The following is a 17,694-nucleotide window of genomic DNA, read 5'->3' as shown; positions in this document are numbered from 1 at the left end:
CCTTTGGTTTTATTTCTGAGTATTTTTTTTCAGAAGAGGCAAGTTATCTTTATCACTAAATGCAACTAAACAAAAGAGGCTAAATTCTTCCAATATAATGAGCAAATCCAAAGGGACAGACTTGTGCCAACAATGCTGGTTTTCACTCCAGCTAACAAAAGCTAAGAAATGTACAAGGAATTCAGAGATTATTAGGGTCTCTTTGCCAATAGACAAAAGGCATAGAAGTAGTTGTCACTTTTTTGTCATTGTTATAAAAGCATTCATTTCCCCCATTGTTCTCCTGGAAGATTTTCTAGCACTGCAGTCCATGAGAAATGTTTAAATCTAGCTGCTTGCTCTCAGTTTTGTCAAGATGGAAATATAATTTTTGAAGCGAGAACCTGTAACTCACCTGGGACACGCACATCTGTCTTTGTTATGGAAGAGTTAAATCCTTCATATCAAAATTCTCCCCAGTGTGAGTGATTTCTGTGGTTTGCTCATTCTAGCAAAGCAGCGGAGTAAAGGTTATCCATATTACACCAATTTGCTTTATATTGCATCAAACCTCCCAAATGTCAACATATCATACAGTTTGTAATGCATTGATTCTGGGGCAATAACTCTTACTCTTATTGTTTCTTAAAGGGTGTTGGTGCCAGAAGGAAAGAATGATTGATGAGAAACAGACACCCGGCTATAGACACTCATCCTTTTGCTTCAGATACTGATATCCTAGTGCATCTGAGCATCCCTTGCGAGCAGTGAGCACTGAGGATCACCCAGGGTTATCGGACGTACAACAGGAGAGCCATCACTTTGCTAAATCATTCTCTGCCACTGGACATCTTTTACAAAAACCAAACCAGACCCGAGTCTAATAGCTATGTTCTAGGACAATAAAAAAGCTGCAAGTTGTTGTCAACGCCTAACGCACAACTATGTTAGGCTTCCACCAAAGTCCTCAATATACCTGAACACGCACAATATCGACCCTTCACTTTTAGATTTGGAATCTATAGACATATATGTATATGTAAAGTAGACATAGCTCACAGATAACCAAACCCTGCTTTATTACTGCGAGGATTGCCAAGAATTCAGATATGTATTTGTCAAGATTCCTGTCAATTCATGCCCTTTGGGTTACAGTGTCCTCAGTGATGCAACCCTACCCTTTGGTATGGGGACATTATGATGTGTGTAAGACTCAGATTTACACAGAAGAAGGGAAAGTTTGGGATTACATGGCCTGTCAGCCGGAATCCACGGACATGACCAAATATCTCAAAGTAAAACTGGATCCTCCGGACATTACCTGTGGAGACCCTCCCGAGACGTTCTGTGCAATGGTGAGGCAACCCTTTGGAATAGTCTATTTCATATTAAGTGGGGGCATGTCGTACATGTGTACAAATGTGGTAAGGGTAAAGACTCGACTCATGCAATGAGCTGAATCTGTGCGTGGCAGATCTGCGCTAACAGGTTCGCTTCCTTCTCAATGGAGGCTGGCTTGCAGGACCCGGAATTACAAGTCACAGTGTGATTGATGCACTGGAATGTACCTTCTGCCTTCCTACAAACCAAAGCTTCCACTGAGACAGGTGTACTGTATATAAATTATAAAAGAAAAAGTTCAGCTGAAGGTTAAATTTCAGATTGGAGTCTGGGAATATGACTAGGTCATATGCACCATGGTGAAGGATAAAATCCACTGGTAAACCGACTTTAAAAACACAAAGGTTTCTTCACATACCTGTGTAAGGCCAGCCCCGAATTTCATAGTTCGAGGCCAGATTAGAGTTCGTGGTTGTTCGCATGTGGACACTGCTGTGATGTGGAAGTCCTTGGTTAGGAGAACAGTGAGAAGAGAAGCAAAGGAGAGAGGAGCTAATGCCTCCAGAAAAGTCTCATTTGTCAACTCATGCAGGCCCTTATTTGCAAGGGTCACAGTTTTCTATGGGTGTTTTAAATATGACTGTTGGAATGTTGGAAACATATTTGCATGGAAAGTAATGACCTGGGCATACAAATTCAGATACCATCCTTTCCTTGTTCTTGTGGTGTACATAAGTCTTTTCCTGGGTGGAGAGTTAAATCCTAGGTGCAAAGATAGCATTGGAGTGATGCATTGAATTTTCACTTAGGACGTGGCTGAAAGTTTACCTATAAGGTATTAATAAAGAGTTTGGTGATTACCATGATGTAAATCAAAGTGCTAAAGAATTCAGACAGTATGTTCATTTGGTTTATGTCATTGTTTTTTTTTTTATTATAGGTGGTCTTTATTTGATACTGGAATTGTGATCCCATTTCTCTCCACATAACAGATATAATCATATGGCAGATTTTAATAGTATTCTTACCTGACTTTATTATCTTGAACCTGGCCTGGCATTTTCAGCATAGTGAAACTATTAATCAAAGTAGCATCTGTTCACAGTCCCCAGTGAGTTAAATTAGCATAAGATCATCTTAGACCTAGCACTGTGGAAAAGGTTTTGTAACAGGAAACAATTTTGAGCAAAAAAGAGTGTTTTTACCTAAAAGCTAACAGCTTGCCATTTTTCAGAAGTGCCTTTGGGGACTGGTTTGAATTATGGTCTAAACCTGATTTTGTGGAGAGTGAGAAAAAGAGCTTGCCTATTAGGTGTCACTATGACTAAAGTGCCCTGCGAGACTAAATATTTCAAAGAGAGGACCCATCTTTCTGGGAAACAGGTATGCGCTTTGCAAAAAAAAAAGCTACATTTTAGAAATCAGAAACTTCCAGAAGAGGAGTTTATTCCAACACATTAGCAAAACTATAGTAAGTCTGTAAAAGAGCAGGGACATTTGTTGGCTTTATAGAAGCTGTTTGATAATCTCTCATAAAAGGTTAAATTTAAAATCTCATTGCAAATCTGGGGTGCAGTTGCTGTGCAGATGATAGGTCGTGGAGTCTTCCACTCCTCACGTCAGGAGAATGAGTTCTGGGCCAGCGCTTCATATTATGAAGAACACTCTAGCTCTATCTACTGGCTTACATGACACTTGTACCAATATGCCTCTTCTGGAATTGTTTAATATTTGACAGATGTAAGTAAAATACCAGATCTCCTTCTTTAGAGTGCTGTTTCCACCCACATCGGCCCAGTATGGTGTGTTCAGCCTGTGCTTTAAATGCACAGCTTCCTCGATCTCAGCCCCTGGCAAGAGAGCGCTAGCTGAGCCCTGCTCCTGTCCTCATGTGGAAGGGTTCACTTGGTGTTTTCAGCGTGCCTCTCTTATCATGAGTGGGAAAGGGCACGTTACAGAACTTCTCATGCCCGCCTTTCGTGGGGACGTGGTCTGAAGTCCTTAAACAAGTCAGTTCCCTCCCAGTTCACTAGCTATGTGATGTTAGAGACCAAAAGAGAAAAAAGAATTAAAATTATATCCTTCAGCTTTCTCAAGTGCAGTAACGTGAATACTTTATACGTTTACCCCCAAATCCACAAGACAGTCTTTTGAAAGGCTACGTCATAGTCTGACGCAGGTATTTGGAGGCCTTGGTGCATTTAAGCTTGTCACTAGGCAGAATTGTTTTCCAAGGGAGCGTGTAAGATTTGTGGGATGTTACCTATCAATGCTTAATTTGGACTCCTTAATATGCATATGATTGGCAGAGCAGATTTAATAACCCATCCTTTAAATGCAGACTTTGGGACTATTTGTATGCATATCATATGCCAAGTCAACGATAATGGCCTAATACAGCAACACTTCTTCTCTGTAGTTTTGGATTTTCCATAAAACTCTTTAGTGAAAGGGTTCCTGACACAAGGCTGTAAAGCTGTCTCGGGATGCTGTCATATCAGACCTGTGTAGGTGCTCCTTAGCCCAAGGTCTACCGGGAATCCATAAAGTCATTTGTGTTACGACTTTCACGTTCTTTCCTCCTTGACACACGCACCCATACCTGCTCCCTCGGAGTCGTTATGGCCCATTACATCAGTGTTGCTACCATATAAGCACCGTCCCTACTTAGCCCTTATATGTAAATGTTTGCTGCAGAATGGTTTCAGAAATCACCTACTCCGGGGCGCCTGGGTGGCTCAGATGGTTAAGCGTCTGCCTTCGGCTCAGGTCATGATCCCAGGGTCCTGGGATCGAGTCCCGCATCGGGCTTCCCGCTCCTTGGGAGCCTACTTCTCCCTCTGTTTCTCTCTGTCTCTCATGAATAAATAAATAAAATCTTTAAAAAAAAAAAAAAAAAAAAAAAAAAAGAAATCACCTACTCCGTTATTATCTATGAGTATAACAATTCTGAGCACCGAGGGGACATTTGGTGAGAGAAACACCCTGAAGTTTCCATAGTTCATTGTCAATGCATTAAGAACCACAGTTGCTGCCTTTTGCACGTGTTCCATCCTCATGCGGCAGCGACCATCCAGGGATGCAGCATTTAGTTTATTGTGAAATTTTAGGGAAAAAGGGCCACATGATTCCATTTGATAACAGATCTCTGCTTCCTAACCTGGATGACCTATTTAATAATTCTTTAATATCTAGTGATTTTAAATTGCTGTGTATTAATACTACCAGCATTTATGAATGTTAATTTTATGGGATCACTCTGATATTTCTATGCATGAGAGTAGAATAGGGGAAACACACACACACACACACGAATTGTGTATGAGACCATACATTTTCTTTTTAATTTAATATATTCCTTTTAAGTTGTTGATGGCCCAAGAAGTATCTCTGTTAAGGAGGAAGAATCTGAGAGGTAGAAGAGGTTTAGCCATTTCTTTCCTTTTTTCTTTTTTAGGCTGGGATAATATGTTAGTATAGATCATGTCCTTTTCCCAGCCACATAAAAGCTTCCCGTAGCACAGCTTTGTCAGAAAACATAAATCATCTAGTGACTACAATTTGTTTCAATTTGCATAAAGAGCAAATAGGATGATCGGAACCTGCGTGTAAAGCCGAAGTGACAACACAAAGCTATGACTTGTTCTTTGTGTTTAGACAAACTTCGCTGTCATATCTCCACGCAACACCCCAGTGGCTTAAAAATGGCAAAATTATCTGCAATTATCTCCAGCCTGCAGCTAATTTTCTGGATAAGTTAAACAGAAGCTTTGAAAAGAAGCCTGCAGACGGGAGAAGTCATGTGCATTCGTACAATAGATGGTGCGGAAGTGCTGATGGCTATGGAAATGTGAACCCTCGAGAGCTGCTGTGGATTTCAGAGCCAATCAAAACTAAATTAGGAAACAAAGATTATTAAAAAGTCTTCTGTGCATGTAATTTTGGCATAATATCATGAGGTGGACATTAAGTGTTTCCCTTGGAGACCCCTGGCATCATTAATGCAGTGTGCCTTTAATTACAAGTAGACTCATATTACTAAAAGAATGGAGAAAATAAAGTACTCAGAGGTGTAGTTAGCAATACCCTCATTATGTTTACTGAAATAATTAAAAGAAAGGGTGTAATTTTTCTAAATAAAATGTCAGAATTTGAAATGAAAATGGATTTTCTTTAGGAAATTTACTAATGGTTGCCCTCGCTCTTGATAGGCATTTATTCAAGTACCATACCAGGTCTATTAACGTTCATTCCATATTGTGCTATTGCTAGATAGACTCCTATTAAGAAAAAAAAAAAGACTTTAATTATTGCAAGCATTGTGGATAGAACATATTTCATTTTGTTCAAATGGAATTTAGGAAAGTAGTAGAAAGCCTTTGTGTTTTATGATATTAAAGGAACCCAGTGGGATGAGTGAGTGGTAATGCATAGTCACAGGGCTATCTATAACTTAAATTTCAAATTTGACATCAGCACAGTTGCCATCTGGTGACTATCAGGTGGCCTTTGAGAAATTGATTTGATAAACTCAGTCCCATTTTCAGTGACAAGGCATTAATTTCAATTTTCCAAAACCTGGAAATGACCTTGACTTATATAATAATCAAATAATCTTTTTTTTTTTTTTAAAGATTTTATTTATTTATTTGAGACAGAGAGAATGAGATACAGAGAGCATGAGAGGGAGGAGGGTAGAGGGAGAAGCAGACTCCCTGCCGAGCAGGGAGCCCGATGCGGGACTCGATCCCAGGACTCCGGGATCATGACCTGAGCCGAAGGCAGTCGCTTAACCAACTGAGCCACCCAGGCACCCAATAATCAAATAATCTTAAAGTATACTCTGTTCACATGAAACATAATTCAATAAATGAATGAAGTTTTAATAACGGTGACATCTTTCAGTTGAACTGATTTATCCCTTAATTATCCCAGAATGGAATTTTTAAAAAAACTTTCGGTTCCTCCATTATTAACACTTCATTGTTATTTAGTTCATTATTTATTTCTTAGAAAAGTTTAATTCACGTTCACAATGAATTAGGTTTCATGGAGATGAATCTTTTTGATATATCCCTGTAGCAAGTATCTCTTTATTGAGGAGCCTACAAGAGCTCCTTATTATCTGTTGCATCAAGTCTAAAGTACTCTACCTGGTCTTTAAATCTGGTTATATTCAACTTTATTTCCCATTACTTCCCATTGGGACCCTATAGCACGTCCAAGGGACTTATGGGTAGTGATCAGTTGGCAGAGGACTACTGCACTTGGGTTGAAGCTCATTGGCATAGCATGCACTGTATATGGGGGCGGTGGGGGGGCTTGGGAGGAAGCTGGGAAAGATTACTGTGGGTCTAACAAAACTTAAAACCACATCATGTCACTAAAAGTTCTCAGACAGTGTTCTCTATGTGCACAAGTGCCCCAGTCGCTGATGGGCTGATGCTTCACAAATATTACTCCAGGCTACTGAATGCGGTGAAGTGAACAGAGCACATAGCACATGCAAAACCAATAGGTGGTGGTGAGAATCAAAGTCAAATAGCATGTGTTCCCTGCCTCCAAAGGAAGTAAAGAAGAGTCCTAAGCAAAATGAATATGAAGTAGTGTGTACTCAGAGGATGGGGGAACAAAGAAGCAAAGCCAGCGCTCAGAATTTAAAGGTGAAACATTATTTTGTGGCATATCAAAGGGCCACTTGGAGAATACTGTCTGGTAGTCAAGTGCCTAATGCTAAACAGCATCTGAAAAAGATAGAAAAAGACTGGGTGGGGCAGATTCAAGCACAGTGTTTAAATGATAGCCTAGTGGCCTGGTTAATGGTAGAATGACCTTATATCTGGCAGAATGGAAGAGGAGCAAAAAATCATAGAACCTGTTGGGTTAGACCTATATATGTGTGCATATATATAATGTGTGTATATATGTATGTATTTTTAACTTAGTTGATGGTGGAGTATGCCGAGTAAGATGAGCATGGCTCATCTACCTGAAGCTCCAATATTACACAAAGATTAGGGGAAGCATTTAACTGAACCCACAAATGCGAGATTTTTAAAGGTGAAACGTGAGAACATAGTAAGTGCCTTGTAGTGGATCACTTTGAATTACTTCCTCTGTCCCCCAAGGAGTAGTCTTGTTTGCTCTCAATCTAGGGGAATATCACTTGAGAAGTGTGAGAAGCAATCTCCTAAAAATACCATAGCCCTTCCAGATTGTTTTGGGGTCTCTCAGGCTTATTCTCCAGACTTTGTGTGGGGGGATTGCTCTTCTAGCTTTGGGACTGTGCATGGAATGGGTCTTAGGCTGGCATTTTGATTCTCTGACTTTGAGGACTAGTGTCATCACGCAGAAAGTCCCTCATCTCATGTGTTTTCTCTGCGAGGACAAGCAGAGGACATTCCTGTTGCTTGGAATAATCTGTGCTCCTTTCCACTTACCTCAATTCCGTCCATCCTTCAAGGTCTATGTGAAGTTGGCTTCTCTATACACGCTTTCTGCCAATTTCAGCTCATATCATTTTCTTGACTGTATATCTGTATCTGCCCTGCCTATGTCCTGCACTATATGGCATCATTTAGCATTTATCACATTTTATTGATTAATACACTCACATGCACATTTGTTTCATGTGTTTATTGTATCCTGCCTCTTTATCTGGATCACTACTCTTTTTTTTTTTAAGATTTTATTTATTTATTTTGAGAGAGAGAGAGAAATCAAGGGGTGGAGCAGAGGGGGAGGGAGAAGAAGAGGGAAACCGAATCCCAAGCAGACCGCATGCTGAGCAGGGAGCCCAACACTGGGCTGGATCTCACAACCCTGAGATCATGACCTAAGCTGAAACCAAGAGTTGGGTGCTCAATGGACTGAGCCACCCAGGTGCCCCTTGATCACTACTCCTTAAATGAGATGATATGTAGCAGAGAGCCTATTGTATACTGGGACTCAACAGAGACTACACATTATATTGCTTTTCTACCTCATAGCATTTACCATACTCCTAGGCAACAGATAAATAACAACATGTTTTTAATTTATTAATTGATCAATTTATTGAATATAGTATTTGATTTTCTAGAATATTTTCTATTTCTTGAGAACTTTTATCATGAATCTGTTTTTTTCCTCTGCAAATTAAGAGACAACTAGAAAATTTAGCTACTGCACTTGGGCAGCTTATGATGATGTTCTCAAGAGAGATGGGAGAGGCTAAATCTACTCAGCATTCCAACACTGAAAGTGTATATGAGGGATTTTCAAATTCCATTTCTAATTGAATCTTTTAAATGTATTTTTCCAAATAGAAAATTTGGAAAAAATAGAAGAGCTTAACACACAACATTGAAATCATTTTGCCATATTTCTTACAAGTCTCTCTCTCTCTCTAAATATATATATTTTGTTTTACAAAATTGGAATCATATCACATACATTTTTTCACCTTTTTTTTTTCATTTACTACTACAGTTTTTGCATTTACGTGTATCATTATGTGTTCTTAGGATATATGATTTTGATAGCTATAAATATCCTATTATGTGGATATACAATATTTTATTTAATTATCCTCTCACCTTGACAGCTTGATGTTCTTTGCTTTTTTTTTTTCTATTGGTTATATGCGGTGATGAACATATATCAGTATAATCTTTTTTATTGAACATATCCTTCTTCTCCCATGTTTGAAACCTCCCATATTAAACGCACATGTTTTTAGATTATCAAGCTCATTATATCATACTTAGCTGATGCTAAAGAGTAGGGCTATATTCTGTGTTCTCAAGGATGGAATCATTACTGAATGAAATAGAATTCTATATGTCAGTCATGGGGACTGAAATCAGCATGTGTGACTTAGGCAGGCGCCTCTCTATGGGCCTTGCTTTTATGTTCTCTTAGAGAGCTTCTAGAGAGAGGAGGAAGACGGCTTCTGCCACATAGTAGAGAACAAAGTCAGGGGACCTCTTTAGGAGCAACAAGCTAAAGATGAGCAAATTACACCTTGTAAACTGTACTTGTGGCTTTAAAGCTTGCTTTAAATTGATCCACAATGAGAAATACATTTTATATTACAACTCATTAAACACACATTATCCACATACACAACCAAAGCAAAAGCTTCACAAACAAGTACTTACCCATCCTATGTGCTCTGCCCTCTGATATGTTTTTCTTCCTTTATATTTCTTTTTCATCTTTAACAAGTAATTGAAAATTATATATTGGTTGTGATTCACAGATTATAAATAGGATTGTTTTTGAAACTTTGAATAAATGGAAAAATACCGTGCTCATCATTGTAGAACTTCCTTTTTTAATTCAACATTATATGTTTAAGATATACTGCTGTGTAGTAGTCTACTATGGATATTTCTTTAACCAATCTTCTGTTTCTAGACATTTAAGTTGTTTGGTTTTTATGCTTTAAGGCTCTTGACTGGAGTCAGATTTTTCTCCAGAAAGTTGATTAGTATACTCTATTTTTAAGCATTTTATAAAAATGTGGTATGCATGAGATTCTCATCAATGCTGGAAATTATATTCTTAAATTTTCTTCTAACATAGGGCCTTAGCAGATAAGCAAAAATGTGTACTTTACCAAAAAGAATAATGATAAAATTATCCTTATTGCTAAAACCTTTTCTGCTAAGATAATAACTTCTAACATTTTTATTGATAAATGGAGATATTGGAAGGTGAGATGACATTTAATTTTTCAAAGCTGTATTTTTTACTTGTTGACTAGGTAGGTTTTTGATATGTTTCTTGGCCATTTAAATTTTCTTATTCCTAATTGTAGTAGTTTTTGTACTTTTTGCCTTTTTTCTCATTTTTCTGCTGAAAAATTTACATAAAAACATGTAAATTTGGGCCTTTTAAACAGACACCATTTTTTTGTCAGTTGATTAAGTTAAAATGTGAGTATCTTTTCTTCCAGAAGAACAGGTCTTGTTTCAGAGACTTTTGTACACCCTTCATTTTGTGGAAATTTTATGTATTCTTGAATGATGAGCCATCATCTCAGGACTGAGAAAAATTCATCTAAGTGCCCCCTCATATCTTTTGGTCCTCATGTAAGAACTTGGAAAAGTTGTCATTTGCCCTAAGTAAAGCACCCCTTTTCACTGACAATCAGTCCTTTGGAAACAGTTACATACGGAAACATAATTAATTTGATAAAGTGGTTGGTGTGAAATCTACTTTGGTTTTAATTCACCAGATCAATGGGCAGACTAGTTTTTCATGTGCCATTTTTAAAATTTCAGAATTTCTTTTCCTACAAAAGGGGAAAGTGATGAAAGTTGTTTCACATGCATAATATTGGAAAAGAACTTACTGAGATTGGCAGGTTGTAAGTTTCTTCTCATCTTTCTGGGAATAGATAGATTCACATAGTATCAGTTCCATGAAAATTAAAGATGTGAGCTAAGGAAGAAGCCAGAATTGGTTTTCCTTCTTTGACCTACTTTGAAACTGACTTCTAAAATATTAAATGAAATCGTGAGCTGGATTTTGCTTCAGTGCAAAGAAATAGCCCTTTTAGTTCCAGAGGTTTGGTGTCCATTGAGAGGTCTAGCGGCTCACATTATAATCAGGTCATGTCTGAACAATGATTTTTCACCGTTCCATGTAACTTTTTGTTTCTTTCCTGTTGCTCTCCTTCCTTCTTGAAAATGACAAAATGAAGAAATCAAATACACTTCCGAGCAACTCTCTCTCAAGGGAGATGAGAATTCAACACACATGGTCAGCACAAGTTGCAGAGGAGGATGTGTCTAGGATAGAGAAAGTGAGCTGGTGAGCAATCTGAGGTTAGCTGTGATGCCTGGACCCCTCCATGAGGATTTTGATTTCAAAGTTTAGAAGACTAAACTTGTACAGGGTGTTAGGGAGCATTCTCATCAATGTGTCTACTCTGACTCAGAATTGCATTCTGTTTAGCTCTCACTGGAGTCAGTGCTTAATAGTGCCTAGCACAGTGTGAAGCCTAGAGTGGTACTTAATACATGCTTGTTGAACTAAACTTGTGCTATATGTTTACAAATAATGCTTGTAGTTGATATTTATCAAGAACTTACATGGTGCCATGCGACGTACTAAACACAGCCTTTGTTTGTTCATGTCTGCGGTCCTATCATTATCCTTATTTAACAGGTGGAGTAACTGAGACAGGAGGTTAAATAACTTTTCCAACCAAGTAGTGGGAACAGGATATAAACCCAGTCTGACATGTATGTCTTACTCTTAAACCATACCATAAATTACTCCCTAATTTTATTTGTAGTATGTGGGATAAAACCATCACGAAAACCTTTTTAAAAATCACATTTATGATTAGGACTATGAGCCACAATACTATGATTTTGTTATTTAAAAAGCCTTTTATCTGAAATAACCTCAGAAAATTGGATTCTGTAAACAGAGTGTGTGGAATGTCAGAAATACACATTATGTGATGAGTGTCTTCATTCAGGGATAAGAGAACCAATCAACACTGTTTGTTTCCATTCCTGCTTTCTTTTCCATTAACGTGTTCATATAAATGGAAATAAGCTGTTAGAAATCATACAGAGCAGGGTACATATTGTGTTCACCATCTAAAACCAGAATAATAAGTCAGCAACTGTTGGCTAGTTAACAAAATCATATTCTTGTGGGGGAGGTGTTGAGTAAAGTAGTTAGCGTGATGCTTTTGATTTTTTTTTTAACAGTATCAATAACAACTGTTATATAGCCAACTGCCTCCATGCTGTCTCCACTCAGTTGTCTAGTAGACATTTTAAACTTAACACATTTATTATAGAACTCTTGATTTCTTCTCCCCAAATGGATTTTGACTGTAGTCTTTCCCATATCTATAAACAGCAGCTTATATTTATCTAGTTGCTCCAGACGAAAAATCTAGGAATCCTCTTTAACTCCTTTATGTCCCTCACAACACATATCAACAAGTCCTGTTAGCTAAACCTTCAAAAATCTATCCCAAATCAGATTGCTTTTCACCCTCTCTGCTGCTAACAACCAGGTCCCAACCAGCTTTATATTGAGGCTAGACCCCTGCAGTATTTCCTAACTGATCTCCTTGCTTCCAACTCTTGCCCTGTCACCAAATTCACATATGTTTTATAGTATTATAACACATAATATAAATATATTATAGAAATATACACATATAATATAAATATAATATACAAATATAAAATATATAATATAAATATTATGTAATTAGATAGTATAATTATGTAATATACATATGGATAAAATTTTAAACATCTGAATCAATCAGGTCTTGTTCTTGTTCAGTTTCCTCCCCAATTATTGTGTCCCATTGAGAATTAAATGTAAACCCTCACTACTGCTTGAAAGGTCCTATGTAATCTGGTCCTTGAAAACCTCTTTGATGTCCACTTTGATCACTCCCTACCTTGCTCAGTCCAGTCTGCCTGCAACTTCTTGGTGTTCCACATAAAACTAAGTTTATTCTTGCCTTGTTGTTTGGACCTGCATTCTCAAAATCTTCCCATAGCTCTGTCCCACCTTTTATTCAACTCTCTGCTTAAAAAACCCTTCATAAGGAAGCCTATCTGACCACTTTATTTAAATAGCATCTCTTTTGCACTCTATCCATTCCTTGAGCCTACTTAATTTTGTCTTCATTGATTTTATTATAGGGGGTGATATTCAAACTATTTAACAACTGGGACAGCATCAACACAAAACAATCAGAAAAGACATCAATGGGTGTATCTTACTGAGTACCATCTGACTAAACATCAGTTCCAACGACTAGCCATTTATTATGTTATATACTGCTCATATATTTATGTCTCTTTTTCTCCTCCACAATATAAAATCCAGAGGACAGGAACTTTGTCTTATGTCTCTCCACCATAGGGCTCAACAAATACTTATTTAATGAATGAATGAGCTGCTAAAACAGATATGTTAATTTGATGATAGCATTCATATCAAAGATTATTGCTCTAATATATACATGGTCTTTAAAGTATTTAGGCTACATTGGAGGTCCTTAATCTTGAAGGTATCAAGCATTTTCTTTTTTTTTTTTAGTTTTTTAAATTAAAAGTATATAAACAATATAACAAATATATGTACACCCACCACTTAAAATTTAAACATTACCGACTGAGTCGAAACCATCTTGTTTCCATCCCCTGGTCCATTCCTGGCTTCCCTTTTCCAGAGAGAACCAGTGTCATAAATGTGGTGTATTTCCCTGTAGTCCATGTTTTTATATTTTTTATATGAAACTTATGTGTTCACAAACAAGTTATAGTTTTGACTTTGGGTTTTTTAATGTTACCATCCTGAAAAAACTATGCTATAACTTTTTTATTCAACATTATTTTCATAAATTATCTGTTTGGTCTGTATGATCTATTTGCTTCATATTGAAATGCTATCTATCTGTCTATTCCATTGGATAAATATATTCTTCAATTGTGGGAATTCAGCAAGTTTTGTTTGTTTGTTTGTTTTTAGTTTTTTGTAATTACAGGCCATTCAACAAGAGACATCTTTGTACCTAGATCTTGGTGCATGTGAACAAGAGTTGTTTTGTCTTTTGTTTATCTCAAGGTGTGCACCCAGAAGCCAATCTGTGAGCTACAGAGTATGGGAATTTTCATCAAATGCAGTTGCATCACTTTGCATTCCTACCAACAGATTATAAGGGTTCTTCTAAGTCTTGTGTTGTTTACTCATGTGTTTTCTCTTGTTATGTAATGAAAAATATTTAAGAAATTGTGTTTCTTTTCTTTTTTTTTTAAGATTTATTTATTTATTTGAGAGAAAGCATGAGCAGGGGAGTGAGAGGAGTGGAGAGTGAAGGGAGGGCCAGAGGGAGAGGGAGAGAGAGAATCTCAAGCAGACTCCAAGCCCAGCACAGAGCCCTACGCAGGGCTCAATTTCACAACCCTGAAATCATGACCTAACTGAAACCAAGAGTAGGTTGCTCAACCAACTGAACCACCCAGGTGCCCCTAGAAATCATATTTCTTTTATTGCCTTAGTTATCAGGACACTCATAGTTGGATTTTATGATCTATCATAGCAACCATAATTAACTCAGGATTTTTGATAAAACTATATGTACCATGGCTCTTAATCTCTCATCTTTGTTTTAATTATTTAATAGTAAATCACTTGGAAATTGTATGAACATCACTAATGAATATTCATAATGGCGAATCGACAGGAGGAAGCATGAAATTTGCAGGACTAAATATTGAGTTAAATTATAAACAAACTTCTTTGAGTAGATCTTTCTTACAGAGGGCAACAAATTTTAAGAGTAATATCTTGCATCTGGCCACCTGAACTGAAAGGTATACTTTGACCTGTACGATTTATACAAAAATCACAGCCTAAAAATTATTTTTCATATTTATATGTATGTAATCTTTTTTCCAAAATCACTGTTTTCATTACTGGAGTATAACAATAGCCGATAGAACTTTTAAACTAAAAGTCTTCTTGCTTACTTTGCAAGATGATATATAAATATTGCCTCATCTATCACCAGAATGACTTGTCTCCTAGATGAAAACCTGAGGGTGATGTGTAACTGTAATAAATTTGGACAGCAAGGGAAGGGTTCCATTTCTAATTAAAACCACAGCCAGAAAGTTTCCATTTATACTGACAGTATAGGTATACTATCAGTACATATTTTATACATTTGCTTGTTTGTTTGGAGCAAATTGGCATTGTTTTAGGAGTGGTAACAGTAAAGGAGTAACTTTACATTTCTTTATGCCCTCCCAAGCAACAGTCAATTGCCCCTTCTAGACAGGAAGTTTCTAGGATCCCTGGGTCCTAGAACCAGGTATTCAGAAGACGAGTTGTTTAACTTGGGAAAGTGCATGCCCTTAGGGATATTTTATTGGATTCAAACAGTCTCCATTCAAGTTCCAACTTAATCAAGTTATTTCACTTCTTTGTTTCGAGGGACAGTAAGATGATGATGTACTTAGCACAATGCCTGGCACATTGGAGATGCCCGATAAATATTAATCGTCTTTGTCATTGTGATGATCATTTCTATTGGTAAAAAGTTAAAAGCATTCTGATTCTCATTTTCTACTTTGAAGGGATCTTCTGAATGCTTTCGCTTTAGTTCCCCTTTCTGTGAACTGTCTGGCCTTTCCTGATGTTACTAATGGCATCTAATAACTAACCGCTTATGAGGTTCTGGCTCTAAGCCAGGTATTTAAAATCAAAATAATTTCACAACTGTGGTTTTAAAATAAATGATATGTATTCTAAATAACACAGTATTAAAATAATCATTCATGGTTGCAATGGCATTTGCATTGAGATTATAATGGATCAAAGTTTTAACAAATGCACTAGACATGTCAAACGACAACATGACTCTGTCTAAAAACAAAATGTTAACAAAATAAATAACTATGTGAAAATAAATTAAATAAAAACTCATTTTACTTTATTTTGTTTTATTTTATTATTTTCTTTTAGAGAGAGAGAGAGAGCATGTGTGAGCAGGGAGGAGGGGCAGAGGGAGAGGAAGAGAAAGAATCTTAAGCAGGCTCCATGCCCAGTGCAGAGCCTGACATGGGGTTCGATCTCACAACCATGAGATCATGACCTGAGCTGAAACCAAAAGTTAGATGCCCAACTGACTGAGACACCTAGATGCCCCTAAAAGCTCATTTTATTAATCAGCTATTGGAATGGGCACAGTGTGTTGGCTCTCATGGATGCTTTGAAATAAAAGAGAGAAATTCAGTATGAGACATGGAAATGCTGGATCCCAAGTCAATTTCCTTGGTTGCTGTATTATCCATATTATCCCCTTCCTCAAAAACATTCAGTGGATTTCCACGTCAACAAAATGAAGCATTGTTCATTGCAGCATTATTTACAGAAGCCAAGATACGGAAGCAACCTAAATATCTAACACTGTGTAGATAAAGAAAATGTGATATATATAATGGAACATTATTCAGCCATAAAAAAAGAATGAAATCTTGTGATTTGTGACAACATGGGTGGACCTTGGGGACCTTAGACTAATAAAATAAGTCAAACAGAGAAAGACAAATACCATATGATCTTTCTTACGTGCACAATCTAAAAGAGAAAGAAAAAGAAAAATGAAAAAGTCCATAGATACAGAGAACAGATTGGTGGTTGCCAGAGGCTGGGAATGGGAGGAGGACGAAATAGATGAAGGGGATCAAAGGGTACAGACTTCTGGTTATAAATAAGTCATGAGGATGTAATGTACAGCAAGGCAACTATAATTAATAATACTGTATTGCATATATGAAAGTTGCTAAGAGAGTAGATCTTAAAAGTTCTCACCACAAGAAAAAAAGTTCTGTAATTATGTATGGTGACAGATGTTAACTAGATTTCTTGTGGTGGTCCTTTTGCAGTGTATATAAATACTGATTTATTATGTTGTACACCTGAAATTAATATAATGTTGTATGTCAATTATACCTCTATTAAAAAATAACACTGTTAAGTGAAACCTAGATCCATAATTCTTACTTGCTCCCAATATTTTAGTACACATGGTGTTTGGATGCAGTGTGTTCAATTAGGGCAACCAACAAGTTGTATCATCAAGGCTACAGACTGTGAATTAGGAAGAGGTCCTGTTTCCAGGAAATGCATCCTTGCACCATGGCTTAGAAAGGAGAAAATAGGTCGGATCTCAGCCCCCATCTACTACTTGGCATGGCTTCTTTGTAATGGGCACAATCTGCCCAACTGTGTTTGCTGGTTTTGTGCAATATGCATATTTCACAGTTATAATTTGATCTTGTTCTGGACTCACATTGCATTTTGGAATGAGTGCCACAAATTGGGGGAAAAGTTGTTGCAAGCTATAGAGAAACTTTATTTTATGGTATTGGATGACAAAACTAACAAATATTAGTAATTTAACCAATTTATCAAATACTTATTGAGCACCTGGTATGTGCACTGTACTGAGCTAGGGTTGTAAAGATGATCAAGACAGACACAATTCCCCACCTTGGGGAGCTCATGATCAAAGGGAGGGAGAAACACATGAAACAAGTATACCAATAATTACTACTGTGATGAATATTTCAAAGAAGAAATTAAAGTCCCTATGAGAGTATGTAATCATAATGCTGGTGGTGATAGAAAAGTAAAAATGATTCTTCTTGAAGAAAGTCTGATGTTGTCAAGTGCCAGATTTGCTCAATGATGTTATAAATTTAGCATATATATTCTTAGAGCTAGTAAACATAGAACTTTATTATTGAAACTCCTACAGTAAAATAACTTTGTCATCACAAGATTAGAAATCTAACCCCAACCTCATTTCCTCATATTTTTAAAACAATT

The 17,694-nt window shown here is 37.0% G+C and overlaps 1 protein-coding gene across 2 annotated transcripts in view; it reads left to right on the top strand.

Annotated features, from left to right (window-relative positions):
- Positions 1-260: 260 nt before the first annotated feature.
- The window catches only part of NTNG1 (netrin G1), a 310,825-nt gene continuing 293,391 nt past the window's right edge, over positions 261-17,694 (top strand). For both annotated transcript variants that reach the window (XM_064588730.1, XM_045897077.3), the window contains exon 1: positions 261-1,334. In XM_064588730.1, coding sequence (XP_064444800.1) covers positions 1,089-1,334 — 246 coding nt within the window. In that variant the 5' untranslated portion in view covers positions 261-1,088. The remainder of the gene's footprint in view (positions 1,335-17,694) is intronic.

Source organism: Mirounga angustirostris, unplaced genomic scaffold, assembly GCF_029215605.1.
Source record: "Mirounga angustirostris isolate CCGP_5_RB_7025 unplaced genomic scaffold, mMirAng1.0.hap1 SCAF_4, whole genome shotgun sequence".
In the NCBI taxonomy this organism is placed as follows: domain Eukaryota; kingdom Metazoa; phylum Chordata; class Mammalia; order Carnivora; family Phocidae; genus Mirounga; species Mirounga angustirostris.
Note: the sequence above shows the minus strand (reverse complement) of the source record. Positions and strands in the feature narration are given on the sequence as shown.